Source organism: Stylophora pistillata, chromosome 2 (assembly GCF_964205215.1).
Source record: "Stylophora pistillata chromosome 2, jaStyPist1.2, whole genome shotgun sequence".
In the NCBI taxonomy this organism is placed as follows: domain Eukaryota; kingdom Metazoa; phylum Cnidaria; class Anthozoa; order Scleractinia; family Pocilloporidae; genus Stylophora; species Stylophora pistillata.
The window spans coordinates 47806766-47824597 of record NC_142520.1 but is presented as its reverse complement, the minus strand read 5'-3'; the positions used below and the strand labels follow the sequence as shown (position 1 = coordinate 47824597).

At 37.2% G+C, this 17832-nt stretch overlaps 1 protein-coding gene and 2 long non-coding RNA genes across 3 annotated transcripts; 2 read left to right on the top strand and 1 right to left on the bottom strand.

The window, feature by feature from the left end:
- The first annotated feature begins 685 nt into the window (after positions 1-685).
- Positions 686-17602, top strand: LOC148739967 (uncharacterized). The gene is made up of 4 exons (XR_015996395.1): positions 686-882; positions 15992-16227; positions 16673-16822; positions 17421-17602. It is a non-coding gene; the product is annotated as an uncharacterized LOC148739967 (long non-coding RNA).
- LOC148739969 (galanin receptor 2a-like) lies at positions 6689-8637 on the top strand. Its single transcript, XM_088747994.1, has one exon. The coding sequence runs from the start codon at positions 6870-6872 to the stop codon at positions 7902-7904; it is 1035 nt and encodes a 344-aa protein (XP_088604120.1). The 5' UTR covers positions 6689-6869; the 3' UTR covers positions 7905-8637.
- LOC148739968 (uncharacterized) lies at positions 11591-13546 on the bottom strand. Its single transcript, XR_015996394.1, has 3 exons — positions 13056-13546; positions 12363-12522; positions 11591-11820 (listed from the first exon to the last, which is right to left on the bottom strand). It is a non-coding gene; the product is annotated as an uncharacterized LOC148739968 (long non-coding RNA).
- Positions 17603-17832: the final 230 nt, after the last annotated feature.

The window sequence follows — 17832 nt, the reverse complement described above, 5'->3', positions numbered from 1 at the left end:
AGGAGAATAAAGCAAATGATCATCAATTAAAGCAGCTCTTGGTTGTTAAACAAATTCTTCTTGTAAGCACCTTAGGAAATGTGTATAGAGAACAGTATGGAGAATATGCATACTAATGTACGGGTATAAAAGGTCAGTATGACATTTTCAAATACTGTTCAGAGATACTTTCCTTTGAATAGTTGCCCAATAGCTGCGTGGTCATTTCTTATAAGGATACTCTAAAATCATGTTTCTGAGTAAGGACTGGGACCTATTATTATTTTTCATATCCTTATTTACCAAAAAGTAATGATAGGTTCCAATCCTGACTCAGAAACCTGAATTTGGAGTATCCATTTTGGAGTATCTCATGAGTGACCAAAACAGAGTTTCTCCTTTTATTGTCAATGCAATATCAAGCAGACAAAAGGAAAAAAGAAAATCAGGGGATTATCAGTCGATCCAATACCAAATTCTCCAAACTAACATCATAAGAACTGTATAGCAGACAGTAAGGAGAATTGCTAATGAGACCTTGGCAGTGAAAGGGTTAAGTTGCGACCATAGCTGCTTGCCTGCCTCGATTGGGATTGCCACCTTGTCGTGGTGGGGTGGCTTGCATTCCCCAGTGACCCCTAGAGCTATGTAGGCTGGAGTCTTGCACTCCTGGCAGGGACACCCATGCGAAACAGGTCAAAAGGTAGGGGCCAGATGAAGAGTGATCCCACTGGCCCTCCAGGGTGGGGGTTGGGCAGAGGGCTGATAACCTTCTCCCTTAAAAAAAATAATTATTACAGAAACCAGAAGCAGAGTGAATTAACTATTTCAAAGTGGAAAAGCTATGTGAAGGCCCTATGTGCCACGGGCATGAAAAGGATTGATGATAGCTGTTTGCCAACTGTTAGTATATGTTATATTCTTTGCATTCTTTTCTTCTTATGATAAATTTGTGCGTGCTTTGATAGGTAATTGAAACAAATTTGGAGAAATTGATCTTCTATTATGGAACAACTGATAAATGGGTCCCAGTCTCTTACTATGAGGACGTGAAAGAGAGGTTTCCTAAAGGAGAAATTTATCTATGTGATAAGAAGTTTGATCATGCATTTGTACTTGAATCATCAGAAGAAGTTGCTGAAATGGTTGCTTCTTGGATACAAAAGGTGATTTCTTGAACACTGTTGAACAAATTCACTAACTCCATAGCTCCTAAAATTTAATTAGAAATTTCCCTTTCTGATTGTCAGACATATTCTTGTAAATTGGACAGAAGAATTTGGTTTTGAAACTTGACCATATTAACCTTTTTTTGGGATAGTGTTTTGCAATTGAAAGGAGAACTGTTTTCCATTGTTTATACAGATTACAGTGATAGCATCACTAACATAGTTTATATCTTGAACATAACATGGTGACACTTTGTGAGGACTTCTTGCAAACTAACTTTATTTGCACCACCAACATTAATAACTAACTAGTTTGCTTAAACACACTGGTGGACAAGTGGTTATCATTGATACAAACTGCCAATGAAGTTAAATTTACATAAAGCAATAGGTTGAGATGGTCATTTCTTGGATTCAAGGAAGTGTTGTACAAATAACAAATGATTTGGTTTTTATCAATGATGTATACTTATTTATGAGAGAGTTTTGAAATGGGCTTTGCACAGGACAATCTGCTGACATTGATGTATCTTGCAGCTAAGAGGTGATTTTACCTAAATTTATCTATTTTGAGAATTGAATTTTAGAAGAACTTTCTGTAAGATTACTAATGAAATGCAGCACGAATCGTGACCCAAATAGTTTTATTGTAAAGTGATGATTGCTTTCTTAGAAGGGAAAGTTAAGAAGTAAAAAAATTAACCCTGGCTAACAGGAACCAGGGTAAAATCCAAATACTAGGAAGCTTTTTCTTGACAAATGTGTCCTGTAAAATTGTCCCAAACTGTAACGTGTGTAGATTGAATTTTAATAAGAAATATAAGGATTTGTAAGGGAAAAACGTTTGTCAGTAGAAATGAAAACATGTCGAAAACTCAGCTCTGAAAAAAAGACTCACTTCACTTCAATTGTAGTATCTTTGTCATGTGGTTTTTCAGTGGCCTTTTTTTCCATCCCCTCCATTTTTCGTATCTGAATGCAACTGTTTTCCCATTCTAAATCTGTTGCGCAATATCAACCATCTCAGAGCTGAAGGCTCACAGAGGTACTTCCGCAATCTGCTTGAATGGGTTACCTGTGACGCAATAGGATCATTGTCAGCATTAAAACAATCCTTCCGTAGCGCGCTTTTCAAGAAGTACCGCAGCAATCCATTTTAATAAGTGTAATGACCAGAAAAAATAAAAACAATTTAAGATCTAAAAGCACCGTTGTCTAAGATAAACTTGCCCTAATTTTGTCGTGATGTGCGAGTTGCGTGTTTGGAAACAATTAGGCCAAAATGTCATTTCTATTGCCACATGAGTAAAAGTTTCATAATAGAGAAAACCATTTGTTTTTTCTGTGTAGAAATAAGTGACTACGAATATTTCCATATTTGATTTCTGTTTTAAGAGTATCTCCGTCGGTGTTTTTGTGACTAGTCAAGTGAAAAGCGCTTTTTTTGCTAATCATTATTTTATCCTTGACGAATGTTTGTTCTGTGTAATGAGGTAGCGCTATGTCTCTAATTAAACCTTCGTTGGGAATTTTTGAGGAGATCTTCAAAGAGCCATGCACAATACATGCTACGCTTTCAAATATGATATATTTGAAGAAGAGCAATTGGAAACTTAGGTTGTGAAGGAACTGAGGTAATTTGGATTCTGTAATTTCAAACCTGCGTCACTTTTTAACAGGTTATTGCGTTGGAAATTTAAAGTGACTTGGGTGAAAGAAGTTTGGTTATAACAGCTTTGTTTTCTTATAGCAGGTGGAATTTTGCGTGCGAACTACAGAGTGAAGAGTTTGCCGCGACCTTTTGGAAGATTTTGTCTTTTTTTTGCGTCTGGGCTGTGCTTTTGCTTCTTATTTGCTTCATATTTCCATTTGCCGCTCTTTATGTTATTCTAAATTGATAACTTGTTGTACTATAACTTTCGCACAGTGATGTCTGCTATCGGTCTTACTTATCTTTATTTTTCTTTTATATTTGTATCGGTTTATTTTCAAAGAAACAAAACTAGGCCAAGAGCGTCTTTACAGATGGAATATTTCGCATTCGTTTGAAACTGTCCTTTTTTCATCTTTAAAGCATAAGTTTTTGCCTTTCTCAAGCAAAAATGTCTCCTTCATTTCGTCTTTGTTTATCACTTTGAGTGTTATTTCATGCAAAATTGATCAAATTTGTGGGTGGCTATATTTTATTTCAAAAGAAAAGCATCTAATATTTCGCTCTCTGATGAACAAAATATATTTGAGTGTTTTAACAGGTAGAAAAATTTCCGATCTTTTTTAATGCTCTTCTCCCCTTTCTTTTAAGAGTTACCGGAAGTTTTGCCTTTTTTCCTTTTATAATTCACTCAGAATTTTATACCAAAGGATTTTTAACAAAAATAAGTCGCTAGTATTTTCAAATAACCAATTTCATTCCGTGTTCCGTCAAAACTGAATTTGAATGTCCTCACGGGAGGCTTGTTTAAAGCTTTTTAAAGGATTTAAGAAACTGAACGATATCACAATAATGTTGAACGTTGCATCCTGAGTCTATATTGTTCTTACTGTAAGTTTGGGTTGAGAGTAATTCCAAAATTGCACAATAAGTGCAGAAAATAAAAGATTTCCTGTTGAGGAGTTTCAGTCTGAAATTCTGCACAAAAAAAAAAATTAATAAAAAAACTAGACGGGCATAGTGCGAAACTAATTTGTGTTTCATTTACTAGCATTTTGTGTGAGAGAGGCAACAATTAAAACTCTCCCTATCAAGCTGGCGCGTTATGCAGAAGGCAGGTGCAATTCTGATGTAACACCAATTTCTCCCATCTAACATTGTTGGGGATGAGTGTTGATCACAAGGGGTAAAATTTCGCCTAATACAGGCGCCAATGCGACTAAATTTTTCACTATGGTGACCAAATCCTGAAAATTAGTCGCCAAATTGGCGACTAGAATTTCTAATCACACCTTAACGAGAGATCTAGTGATTGTTGAAGATTTGTAAAGATACATCTGCAGCAAAGTTCCTCGTTAAGCTCGTTTCCAAAACGCAGCTCATGCACGATGTCGAACGTAAATCTATCGTTACTAGACGCTATGTTGGATTTAGGTAACCTATAATGTTGTATATGATCCATTCTAGTGTCTTCTTTGTAGCTCGTGCGAATTTATCGGGCTCATTTTTGATGTTTGTATGACTGTATCACTGATATTATGGGGGCCCGTTCTGGTCAAAATTACATTAATTATTTTGACTAATACAGAATTAATAAAACTTTTCGTTCAGTTATTTTTGTGGTGTCTTATAAATAATTATATCCACTCTTCAAATTATTTTTACATATTTGACATCTTATTTTTTTACTTCTTTTAAGTCTGGAATTAATTTTACCTGTCTCATTTTTCTTCATTCCTTTCTTCGATTATTTTTTCTTACATGCACGAATTTCTCAGCAAATCCCATATCTCACTGCGGGCTGAGTTGAATCCCATAACCCCTGAGAATAATTCCAAGATAGCGGCCAGGAACGTAGTTTTTCGAGAGAGAGAAATGAGCGAGGTTTTCGTACTTTTCTGCAAAATTTGAAGGCAGTGTTTCGGCTTTTCCTGACTCCTGCGAATGGAAATTTAACAACCGATGCTTTAGTTGAAGGAAGACATCATCTGCTAGATGCCAGAGGGACTTTGTCTTTGTAAATTGTTAATTTGGAAAGAGGTGACCCCAACCCAACAGGTTTAACAGCAAGTACATTACAAGCACCCCTTCAGAAGTTAAACGAGTTTGTGGCTCAAATGATTAACATGTTGCCAGCCGAGATAGAGAGTAGACAGCAGGCTGAAAATTCTGATCAGGGCACTGCTTATTCGACATCTGTGACAACAGCGCAGTTTGGACCTGGACGGAGACGTTTTGACATCTCTAGGGACCAGCTCGAACACTTGCGCTCACTTTTTTTTCTCTTGGAAAAAAATAGCAAATATGCCGCTGGTGAGTGTTTCTACCATCCAGCGAAGGCGCATGGAGTTTGGGCTTAGTGATGAATTTGAACGTTATTAAATGCGAATATAGTTTATATCTGACCACTTGCAGCCAAGAGGCTGAATTATGGGCGCAGTGTAAGGTTGAGAAGAGACGTCAGCATATCAGGCGCCTCTGGCAGCCGCTTCAGTCTATCGGTCTCACCTTCCCACCCATCCCACCCCAGGGGAGGACATCCATCACACAGTAATCTCGTGTGTGGGAAATTAACGTCTCTTACCCCAACCCTGCAGGAGACGGGACCTCCATTTATTCGTCCCTATCCGAGAAGACTAGAATATTTAACCATTTCTTGATGTTATAGAAAGATGGCAAATTCTTCTCAATTATTTTAAGACCTTGAGTGTTGGTCCGGCCGGGGCTCGAACCCTCGACCTCTGGCACAACAGTCCAACGCTCTATACATTCAGCTAACAGATTATGAAATAGATCAGATTTATGCAAGTGTAAGAGGTAACTCACGTGAAGGTCCCCTCACCCCTAATATGGGATGTAGGAGGTTCATTGGTGCATCGAGAAGCCGTGGTTTACGAATTCAAAGATGGAGAGTTAGTGAGTGCTTACGCCGCGTTGATCCCATTGGCACTGCTTTGCGATAGAGAATAACAATTCAGAGCAGAAAATATTTTGTTCAAACACCTAACAGCCTTTGGCATATAGATTCTGGGCACAAGCTTATACGATACAAACTGATCACTCATGTTTGCATTGATGGCAAAACCAGCTTGTTAGTTTATGTTTCATGCTGCAACAACAACAAGGCTGATACAGAGCTCTCTTTGTTCCAAAATGGGCTGGAACAGTGGGGACTACCTTCACGTGTTCGCTGTGACTATGGAATGGAAAACTTTTATGTTGGCCAATACATGATTGAACACCGTGGAGAAGGCACAGGAAGCATAATCACTGGATCCTCAGTGCACAACTCCAGAGTTGAAAGAGCTCATCGAGATGTTTACTCTGGGGTGCTCGCCTTTTATGCACGCATTTTTGAGGCAATGGAAGATGAAAGCATACTTGACATATCGGATGATGTTCATTTATTCAGCCCTCACCATGTCTTTATTCCCAGGATGAATAGATCTTTGAATGAGTTTATTCAGCAAATGAACAATCACCCAGTTTCAAGTGAAAAGAACCAATCACCCTTACAGATGTGGGAAAAGGGAATGTTAGAGAACATGCATTCTGGGCACACTGCACTTTCATCAGAAGAAATTGAAAACTTTGGGATGGATCTAGAGGGTGCACTGTTAGTTAAAGAAGACGATTACCAGGTTAATGTTATCCCTCCAACAATTGAGTTAACTGAGCAACAGTTAACCCAAATGCCAAGTCCACTGCAAAATGATGAAAACTGTGGAGTTAATATTTTCAAGCAATGTGTGGAGTTAATTTATTCTTTCTTGAGGTAGAACTTTAGACCATGTAAATCAAGCAACATTGACAGATGTATTCCTATTATATAAGGCATTGTTCTCTTGCAAAGGAAATAATTGTTTCAATTGGCCTCCGGTCCAAACACAGCTGTTGCGGAAACATAATGAGGTCAATAGGTGTCTCCGGGAGCTGTCATGTTTAATCCAATTTCATCCTGAATCGATGTTAATTTTTGGCAGAAGAAAATTTTATGCTACAGCGAGCGAGGTCAGTCACCAATTTCCCGGAACAAACCTCACGAAGTAACCCATTTTTAAGGCAGCAAAATGTCAATCAACGAAACTGCCGTGGTTCCAATTTCTGACTTCAAAAAGTATTCCGTCGAAATTGTGGATATTGTCTTTGCTGTACTCTATGGTTTCGTCTTGTTTATTGGACTCATTGGAAACTGTTTAGTCATCACTGTGGTGTACCGGACAAGATCCATGCATACAACTACAAATTTTCTCCTCGTAAACTTGGCTGTTAGCGATGTATTCACGCTGTTGTGGTGTCCCAGGACTTACAGCTTCGCCTTTTACCCGATTCATCCCAAAGGGACCGCTGGTGACTACATTTGCAAAATTTTCACAGGCAATGCAATTATAAGTGTCGCGATCGCTACTTCGGTCCTCACACTTACAATTCTTGCTACGGAAAGGTATCATGCGCTAATGAAACCAATGCAGTCAGAATTACGCCTTACCAGGGAACGTGTTAAATACGTTATCGCTATTGTCTGGATTGCCGCGATCTTAATAAGCCTTCCAGACTTTTCTCAGAACAAGTACAATGAGAGATATGGCCGGTGTGTGTGCCTTTTTAGCTTACAGATCGCCTCTTCTCTGAGGGTTCATGTGGTTTGCACTGTTATATTCTTGGGATGTGTACCCTTTGTCATTCTTGCGTATTGTTATTTTCAAATAATTCGTGGACTGTTTTTCAAGAACACCATTTGTTCAAGCGCGCCTTCTGGAAGCAGTGATCACCAGACGAAACAAAAGCTAGCTAAGTTATTAATTGGCGTTACTGCAGCCTTCTATGTCTGTTATTTACCATATGGTATTTTTATTTTGTATATCGCTTTACAAGATCGAAACAAACTAGTTGCCGATGAAGAAACCTTTTCTATGTTATTGCGAGTGTTTGAATTTCTCGTCACTTCTAGTTCATGTCTAAACCCAGTACTCTACGCCTTTCGAAGTTCAAATTACTGGGAGGGCTTTAAGAAGATTTTTAAGAAGCGCAACGCAATTCAGGCAAAGAGAATATTCGCTGTTCATAAGCAAACTCCGGAACCTGTTTTGTCTACAGTATTATAGAAATGCGACACTTAAACGACAACCTTTACATTTAGTTCGTTTATCGAGCAAGGGTTTCTTTACTTAAACTTTAAAACACCCTTCAGTTTTTCTGGGATGAACTTTTATGCTAAGATCAATTTGACTCATGTGCAAATTAAGCGCGGATATTGGCGCCACTTTGGTTACATCGACGAAGGAAGGAAACCTTTAAATAAGTTTTTGAGGCTAAAGCGCACCATGTAAATATTGAATTAGGTTATTATTACATGGAATATATAGAGAGGATATTACATGGCCGCTTGGGGATACGAATTTTATCTTCTCGTGCTGAAAGTATCTCTCACGAGTGAGCGCAGCGAATGTAATGTTCTGTTTATTATATAGATACTGATGAAATTTCCACATAAAAGACAACTTTTTTAATTCATTTTCGAAACAGCAATTGGGTAATTATGTTGGTAACCATGGCCACACCAATATCCTCACACGTGAAAGATAAAAAATAGTATCTTCACTGCGCGCGGTAAAGATATAATTTTTTAGTAAAAGGAGAAATCCTGGTATTTCATCAGTATCTACATAATAATATGCGGATAATTTTAACAAGCCATTCATGCGAGGTCAAGTTTAGTCTTGTTCATTTTGCTACATGTATTAAGTATTTACAAAGGTAGGTTAAGCTGTCAAATCTTAGAAATTGATGCTACGGGATGCTTTTAAAGAAAACATTGCATTAAAATGGAAAACTTGCTGTTTGCGCAAATCGTTTATTTACCCTAAGCCTTTCTCTCTTATTAAAATTGAGAGCCGGTTTGTTTTATGCAATTCTCAAGTTGCACTCAAAGGGGTATCCCGAAATGTTCCTGTTTAACAGGAATGGGTTTGTATTTTGTGAAGTGTGGACAATGTTTTGAATTAATTTAACTCTTTAATATTTTATTTTACGAGAGGCGAATCAATGGAATCATTTCAAGCGGTTTTGGACTCACAGACTTAAAGTTGTCGTTTACTTTCGACAGTGGTGTCAAGTCCTTTAGATCTTTTTCTAGGGAGAATTTCAAAGTTTTCTCCGCCCAGGTCATGTTCATCAAATGAAGCTGATAAAAATGCGTTTCGCGAAGCGCTTCAGCAAAGCCTGCCTTGAGACTCAATCATTCAGCAGTAAAAAATTCCCAGCTCTCCCGGTTCGGGAATACTCAACTCAATTCCTCAAACTGTTTAGTTAAACAGGACCTATATAATTTTTGTGCCGGCTTTGGTAACTGCCATGAACCATTTCTTTAGTTGACCTTCAAAATTAATGTGGCTCGTTCCTATCTGATTGTGATGAAAAATTCACGTTACAATTTTATGAAAAAAAAAAAAAATGTAAATGGAGCGATTATCAATTCTACTGAGTAATTTAAATCTGTCATGAATTCATTTTTCTTCTGTCTTTTGTGTACAAAGGTTTATTGCAACTGCCCGACAACGTTTCATGTTATTTGCTCTGTTTTCGTTTCATTAGTTTGCCGTTTAAGACAAGACTCACTTTGCTTTTAACAATTTTGTGTTTCAGTCTGATTGAGCTCTCTTATTGCTTGATTTTTCCTTGTCTGAGTTAACGAATCGAGTCGTTAGACTTAAAAACATATGCCTTCCGGGATTATTAAGGGCAGAAACAAAGCTCTTTTTTTAAGGCTGAAATATGAAAATGACTAGATTTCGGACAAAAAGAAGAGATTCCGACTTGAAGATAATAGAGATAAACAGATGACGCAAAAACTTACGCCGATAGCTTGGATATCAAATGCAGCCTTGAAGCGATTTTACGGCAAACTATTTGAAAACGGTGCTATTTTCCAAATTTTTTGTTAAACCGACCGAAGTAGGGTACTAAAAAAGACCGAAATATTTAAGGTAATATGACTGAATAAATTGAAACTCGCACCAAATTTAATGCGAAAAAGCAGTCTTGTCAAACGGGTCTGATAGGAAAACATTTCCTCAGTTCCCCATATGAAGTCAATTAGTTTGTAAAAGAGAACATAATGGAGGGAATTCCTTATGTTCTCCTGGTTTGAATTTCTATCGTCACTAATCATTAATTCGCAGTTTTAAATCGAGTTTCAGTGTACCCTATACTCTGTGAATTTTCAATCAACCAACCCTTTTTTACACATTTTACCAATGAAATTCTGGATCATTCACTTTTTAACACCTTGCCGATTTTGTTATGTAAATTAAGAAATATTTCTGAAACAAATTCACGACTAAATTTCACCGAAACCCCTGCGACTTTTAAAAATGCATTCTAGTTTTTTTTGTTTTTTTTTTTTGATGTTTTGTAATATTTATCTCCCTTTTAGTAAAAATTTAACAGTAAAATTATGCTACATCTCTCGACTCGATTTCCAGAGTGAAACAGTTCATACTGAAATGCGAATTTAAACTCGAGCGAAATTTGGAAAAAAAATTGCGTAAATGCAAATGTTTAAAGGTGTATTTAACTAAGATAAGTTTCTGCCATACGAAATAAAAACTGTTCCAGAATTTTTTAATCGAGTTTAGATCAAAAACCTGAACAGAGCATAGACAATCCTTATTAAACGTTGCCACAGAGGCGCTGAAGAGACAATTAAGAAAAGTAAAAATATTACTTATATTGTTCCGAGCTAAGAGGAAATGTCATCTGCAATTGACAGTTTGGAAGCAAGTTCTCGATATCTTTTGAAAGACAAACTGTTTTCCTCTACTTGTAATATCCTTTAAAATGGCTATTTAAAAGGGTTCCATAAGTGTCCACTTCGAATCTTTTTGTGATGTATTACACTTATGAAAGCCGAAAACCAGACTGTTTAACTTCTTTTCTTTTTTTACTTATTCTATGTGAGGATGTTTCCTAAGAGAAATACTTTTCATGACCTGGGTTACCTGGGGTACTTATTCGGTTCGGTTCAGTTCAGCTCACAGGGATATCAAGTAAGGAAAAAATTAAAAGTGATAGTGCAAAATGCATGTGGGTAAATGAAAGAAACAAAAGTTCAGAAAACATCCTTCCTTTGGCCGAATATTGGCCGAATATGACCAGCTGCAGCTTCAGTCAACAAAATGTAGATTTGAATTTTGTGGAAGACAAGCCTGCTGTATGGCCGAGGATTTTGCTTTATATTTTCCAAGGTTTTTAAACATCGTTAAAATTAGCCAAATTTTTAAGCTGTTGAATCAAAGTGATGTGAAATTTTTTAGCGCAAGCTTTTCAGACCATGTTATTTCTTGCTGAGAAATTTGTTTTCAGCTTGATACTTTTTAAATTATGGTATTTAATTTGACGAGGCAGTCTTCGCAAAATTAATTGGCAAACTTGCGCCAATCAAATCTACTGCAAAAGCGCTAAGCAAGAAACTGCAAAATGCTGGGCGCCCATCCGCGTAAACATAAGTCAGTTTGAACAAACTTTACCAAAACTAATATGAAAAATTGAATCGCATTTATGATTTGTTGCTCCTGATGAAAATGACTTCTGCCCCGGTAAGGAAATTTTCACCCTACACGTCCTTGTTGTCCACGCGAAGACTGGGTTGAAACTCAGTACGAATCTTTCATAGTTCCTTTTGTTTTCTCATCATTCCTCTTTCGTCGATGGATGGATATTTCAATAAGAAATTAGGCACTAATCGCTTCTGGGCTTGCAAGTGTTAATCTAATTCGTCGTTGTAACACAATTGATCATGTACTTTCTTTATTTTCGTGGAAAATTATTCATCTTTGTTGTACATTATTGCTGTTATTAGTTAAAAGCGCATTTCCCAATTACAGCTCACCCCCGTTAAAATCTCTTCCCATTCCTTTCTTCCAAGTCTGCCAGCGCACGATTACATTATGGTTACAGAATTACGTTTCTTGTCTTGAAACCTTTGTACTTTGCGGTCCGGTGATGTCAACACGTCTTCGTCTGTAAGAAAACACATGAAAGATCAATGTTCTCCAGGCTTATAGCAGTTTGATTCGAGTCGAAATTTCAATAAATGCCCTGTGTTGAATGAAATGTATTTTGATGCCTATTCTTTGTGTTGAGGCGAGCAATACTTTCGCTTGCCAGTCTCATTCTACAACCATAATAACGTAAGTTCTAGCAGATATGCGGTGTATAGGGACATATGTCGCATATAGTGCCCCATACGGGGCTCTGGGAGTTAACTGTTCTCCGTGAACGAACTGCATGTATAAATCATATGTGTCTGAGGGGATTCTATAAACTGAGAAACCTTTTTGAAAATTCTTAAGTGCGCAGGGCCTCAATACCCTCACTCTCAAAACGAGGCCAGGTGCAAAACATTTCTCGTAAACTTGAGTTCTATTTATATAAGGATAAAGGGAGAACGTACAGAACAGTCTGCACTTACTCTCATTTTGAAATAGATGCTTAGAAATCACGGGATAGAACTAGCAATTGGCCTAGTTCACGTCTCGCTCATGCGCACATCTATTACTCACCTATTCCTCGTCTGAGGACCAGCCCCAACCTCCCCACCCCCAAGAAGACCACCCTGCCTCGTCGGAGTCTGTGCTACTTCCATAGTTCTTCTTCCTTTTTTTCCCTTTTCTTTTGCGGTACTTGCGTGGTCTATAATAGCGGCGGTAGTAGTATGGATCGCTGATAAACAAAAGATGGAATAACTCATGGTTTTTAAGGCGTTTTTCGATTGAGTTTCGTAGAAATAAACCCGGGAAACTATTTCAGGAAGAACGCTAAGTAAATAAAAAATGTTGACTGTTTAAAGGGCGCGAAAAAATGCGGGTGAACAAGTCGTTGGCGGATTTGAGCTTGAATTTGATTGGTTAAGAGGATGGCGTGAGCTTTCTGGACCAATCACAGAACGAATTAGAACTTTAACGAAACCAAGGAATCCCAGACAACCTTCCACAGTTATAATCTGATTATTTGAGAGGATGTGTAAATTTTCTGAACCAAAAACAGCGCGAAGCAAAGCGAAACCAAAGCATTCCTAGATTACTTTCGGTAACACTGAAATATCTTATCGTTTTTACCCTAACTCCAAAGCAAAACGCGAATTTTTTTTATCGAAGAACTGGAGAGTGGAGGGAGTCACCCAAATAAAACATTTCGACCCAAAGTCTCGCGCAAGCATTTGACTAGCCTTGTTAAACTTGGAATGTAAGTCTTACCTAAATAAGCCCATACCAAGCTTTTCCAGTAGCGAGTTCCTTTTCAGGGCATTGGGATCTTCCAAAGGAGCACCATGGCAGTTCACGGTGGCGACTACGAGCAGAATTACAATCACCAACAGAATCTCGCGTCCCATTTTATCCCGCAGTCTTACAGGAAAGTCTGCAGTCGGGCAAACGATCACGAAGTCCAAAGGCGATATGCTTCTTTCACTCAGCAGTCCGACTTATAGAGCGCTCGCTAGGCAAAAATAGACCATTATAAAAAACGAAAAAAACTAATATCAAGAAGTATGCCAAGAAAGCAATGTTATTTGTTCAGTAACGGGCTTAAGCATGAAATATCGATAGCTAATTTTACGTTGTGGACAGTTAAGGGTCAGTAACGTTTTAAAGTCCTTGTCCGTTGATATGGGTGATGAAGTAGTCACTTAATTTCAAATATAACAATTTGTACTTCCACGACAACAAGTCAAAACATCAATTTCGAATAAATACGTTTCATGAATTCATTTGTATTTTTGACAAGGGGCTGGTCTTGAGACAGGAAATTGAAAAAGATTTGTTAAGTAAAAACTCCAAGCTTTTTCCTCAGTCGAAATGCAACACGTTCAGTTTGATTAAAAATTCCACTGTGACAAAATTTTGACTTAAAGACTTTTTCTTCAGTTTAATCATGTTTGTTTTCACAGTAAAATACGGACAAAAAGGGCAGCTTATTAAAATAACGTCGTTTACAACGTCAAGTATTTGAAGTGCATGCAAAACAGCTGACGAGATGATACTAATATCATTGAAAAGATCGTAATCTGCAAGATAATTTGTGAAAGAAGTTTTTTTTTTTTAATTTTTGGACGCTAGCCCACAGATACCAAGGTTATCAACGACCATAAAAAGGCGTGATCAAATAAGATTAGAAAGTGTAGCGGTTTGGCCGTAACAACCCGCCGAGACACTAAATGAAACTGAAAGATCTAGAAGAACTCAGAAAAAGAACCAAGAAGTAGTGTTCTTTGGGCATCATTGGTGCAAAACTGCACCGTGAACGTGTCATATCAAGATTTGAACGTTTTTTTAACATCACTGTTTAAAATATATTTCCACATGAAGAGCAGTTTCTCAAAAAACATCACGTAATGTAATGTGGTTCAATTTGAGGTTGAGAGGCTAGCAAAGAAACACTGAGATCACTGTAGCGACTCGACTTCTTTTTTTACAGATATTTTTACGAAGTTACTGGGGTATGAGGGAGGCTGGCCCGGCTTAACAACCGTTTTTTATGTATACACTTACAAACATTTGACTGCAAAAGGGTCTTGTCTAACGGTAATTCAACCAAAGTTAAAAAGCAAACCAAGGTCATGTCAAAGGGCTTTACAGCGGGGTCATTCTTTTAATATGTCTGAGATCAGGGTAGCGACTCGACTTTTTTTTTTTACAGATATTTTTACAAAGTTTTATTTCATATATATCCTTTATTAAACGTCTGTGTCGTCGATTATCTCCGCGATCTACCTTCAAATTACTTTTGTGAATAAATATTATAATCATTAATAGTATTTTCAAATGTGTCCATTCAAGATTTCAAGTTACATGCTATAATTAGTCAATCATATTATATTTATGACCACAAAATAGTCATTGCTATAGTTATTCTAACTATTGTTAGCACTTATTGTGTTGCTACGAAGAAGTAAACTCGGAAAAAAAAAGTTTGTTTACTGACAAATAAAATGTTAGGATTGGTGTGTAACCATAATTAATTTTGTTATTATTCTAGCAATTATTTCTACCGCAATCAATACTTACTATATAGCCATGACAACACAGCCTCGAAGAGACTTAGGACATGGTGTGTTAAGAAATCAAAAAATATCTTCGTAAAAAAAAGAGCGACTGAATTTCTTCTGTTAAGCGTCGGTAGTAATCGGGATTGCATTCTTTTGACTTCGCTACGCTCTGTGATTTTCCGGTAAACTCGTGCCACGCTCTCGACCCTCTTAATTCAGTAAAATGTGATCCCACGCTCGATTACGCGATTTTATTTTAGGAAATTGCATTTCGCATAGAGATATTTATTGCAAACAGTATTGTTTAAGAAAAACCTGTGCAAATGTTAATATAACGCGATTACACTGCAGTATTTTTCCTAAAAAACACCACTTCATGGTTCTTTGTCTGAGTTCTTATACATAAGCTAATATAATGACATTTGATTTTGTGTCTCAGTGTGTTGTTATAGCTGGACTGTCCTAAACGTTCTAACCTAATGTGACCCCGTTTCTTTATAATCACTTTAACTTTGGTATTTGTAGGTTAACGTCTAATAATATTCATAATAAAAATTTCTTGAGATGAATTGTTTTGTACTTAAATTTACAAGTTTTGTGATCTTTCCAAACCACTCTGGAAATATACCGATACCGACCCAGGATCTTATTTTCATCATGTACTTCAAACACTTGACGTTGTAAACACTATTTGTTTTTTCTGTCAGTATTTTATTCGATTCTAAAAAAAATGGAGAATGACAAAAAAGATGATAAGTGCTGAATCAAAACTTTATCACAATGAAAGTTTCAAGGAAGTGCTATGCCGTTTGATGTTTCGACAAAGGAAAAAGCTTGTAGATTCTAAATATCTCACAATTTCCTTTTTCAGGACTTGCTTGTTATCAAAAGACAGTTAATCAAGTTACGAATTTTAGTCTTTAAAACCGAACATTTTTACTTGTTGTCGTGGAAATACAAATTTATATAGTAACATGCAATTTGTCACCCATATCAACGACTAGCAACGTAACAAACCTTTTTTTTAGTTGCTTCGTAAAAATAGCTGCTGATATTAGATACTTATGCAGATGTTTAAGCAAATAACCTTGTTTCTAGGCATACTTTCTGATATCATTTTTTTAATTATGATCTATTTTTGCATAGCAAGCGTTTTATAACCCGGATTGCTGTGTGAAAGAAGCACATCACCTGTAGTTTTCGTGATCGTTGACTGCAGACTTTCCCGTAAGAGCGCCGGATGAAATGGGACGCGAGATTCTGTTGGTGATTGTGGTTTTGCTCGTAGTAGCCACCTTTAACTGTCATGGCGCTCCTTTGGAAGATCCAAAAGCACTGAAAAGAAACTCGCTTCTGAAAAAACTCGGCATGGAATTATTAAGGTGAGACATGAATGCAATTTAGATTTATTCAGTTTTACAAGACGATGCCGTGGCTTAATAATTAATTGGGATTTGCTTTGACTTTGTTGGCCTCGCGGCTCGAGACTTGCATTGTTGTTTTTACGAAGAACAACTATTCAAATCAATAAAAACTTTCCTCGCCAAGATAGAAAGTTGTCTGCGATTGATTTGGTTTTGAGCAAGTTCGCTCTGTGATTGGTCCAGCAAACTGGCGCCATCTTCTCAACCAATTAGATTCAAACTTGGTCATCCGCGTTTTCCCGCCATTCTGGTGGTTTGCTTGTTTTTGCTTTGACTTCTCCTTGTCAAATTTTCCTTTAATCTGATTGGCTTTTGTGGTTACCATGGTTTTGGTTTCACGAAACTCATTCGAAAAGCTCTGTAATACTGAATAAGTTTGTTTCCGCCATCTTTTGTTCATCAGTGACCATACTACTACCGCCGCTATTATAAACCTCGTAAGTACCGCAAAGGAAAAGGAAAAAAGAAGAAGTATGGTGGAGCTAGCACTGACTCAGAAGAGGCAGGGTGGTCATCCTGGGGGTGGGGAGGCTGGTCCTCAGATGATGAATAGGTAGGTTATGGTTATGCGCATGCGTAAGACATGTTTATTGTCTCGATTTCAAAACGAGGTTAAGGGCAATCCTCGATTTCAAGATTTTTTGTAATCCTCGCAATAGCCTGCAAGCTGACAATTTTTTTTTTCACTTTTCCTCGTTTAGAAAGTGAGGGTTTACGCATAGAGAGAATTTTGAGCCATTTGGCGACTTTCCTGTTTGTAAAATTTGCCCCGAAACTGACAAACTGTACATGAATGTGGTTCATTAATGGAAAACAATTTCTCTTTCAAAGTCCTCATTTCCTTGCCCCACGGTCGTTAAATCATTGTGCTTTATACATCCCCGTACACTATATATCTACCAGAAACTTGTTCAGATATGCTGAAAATGCGACAGCTCTCAGAAGGAATGAAAAAGGCGAGCATAAAGACTACTTACCTCATCTTATCAACAACGTCAAAGACTTGGTATCGATGATATCTCCTACATGATGCATAAAATGTATTTTTCGACACGAACATATTCAATCACGTAACTCAATTTCAGTAAAAATAGTGTCAAGGAATCAAAATACCGTAGCCAAGAAATAATTTTTTTCGTATTATTCTACAGAAGATGACATGGATATCAGAGAAAAGCAAAGTCAAAGGATTCCAGGAAAATAATGGAAAAAAAGTTGACTTTAATGTAATCATGCAGCTGTAAGCTTTAAGAGGGTTTGGACGAGCTTTTATAAAAAGTAAGCTGTATTTAAAAACGATTTTTTTTAATGAAATAAAGAATGCGTTATAAAAAAAAATATAGCTTTGATCCTTCGTGTCATTCTATGCGGAAAGGATGGCGAACTTTCTTCAGTAGTGTTGTCACGTATTTGGTGCGCGGTTGTATGTGGAAATTGTTTGGATTTCAATATACAAACTTTTGGGGATCACACGGTTTTCGGGGGAGAACAGAAAGGGAAGTCAGTCGTTGCTTACAAAGTATAACAGGGGACTATAGAAAATTGACAGCCAATGGGGGGAGA

Bases quoted from the DNA above. Each gene is read 5' to 3' on its own strand.
- LOC148739969 (XM_088747994.1), top strand. From the start codon at position 6,870: ATGTCAATCAACGAAACTGCCGTGGTTCCAATTTCTGACTTCAAAAAG.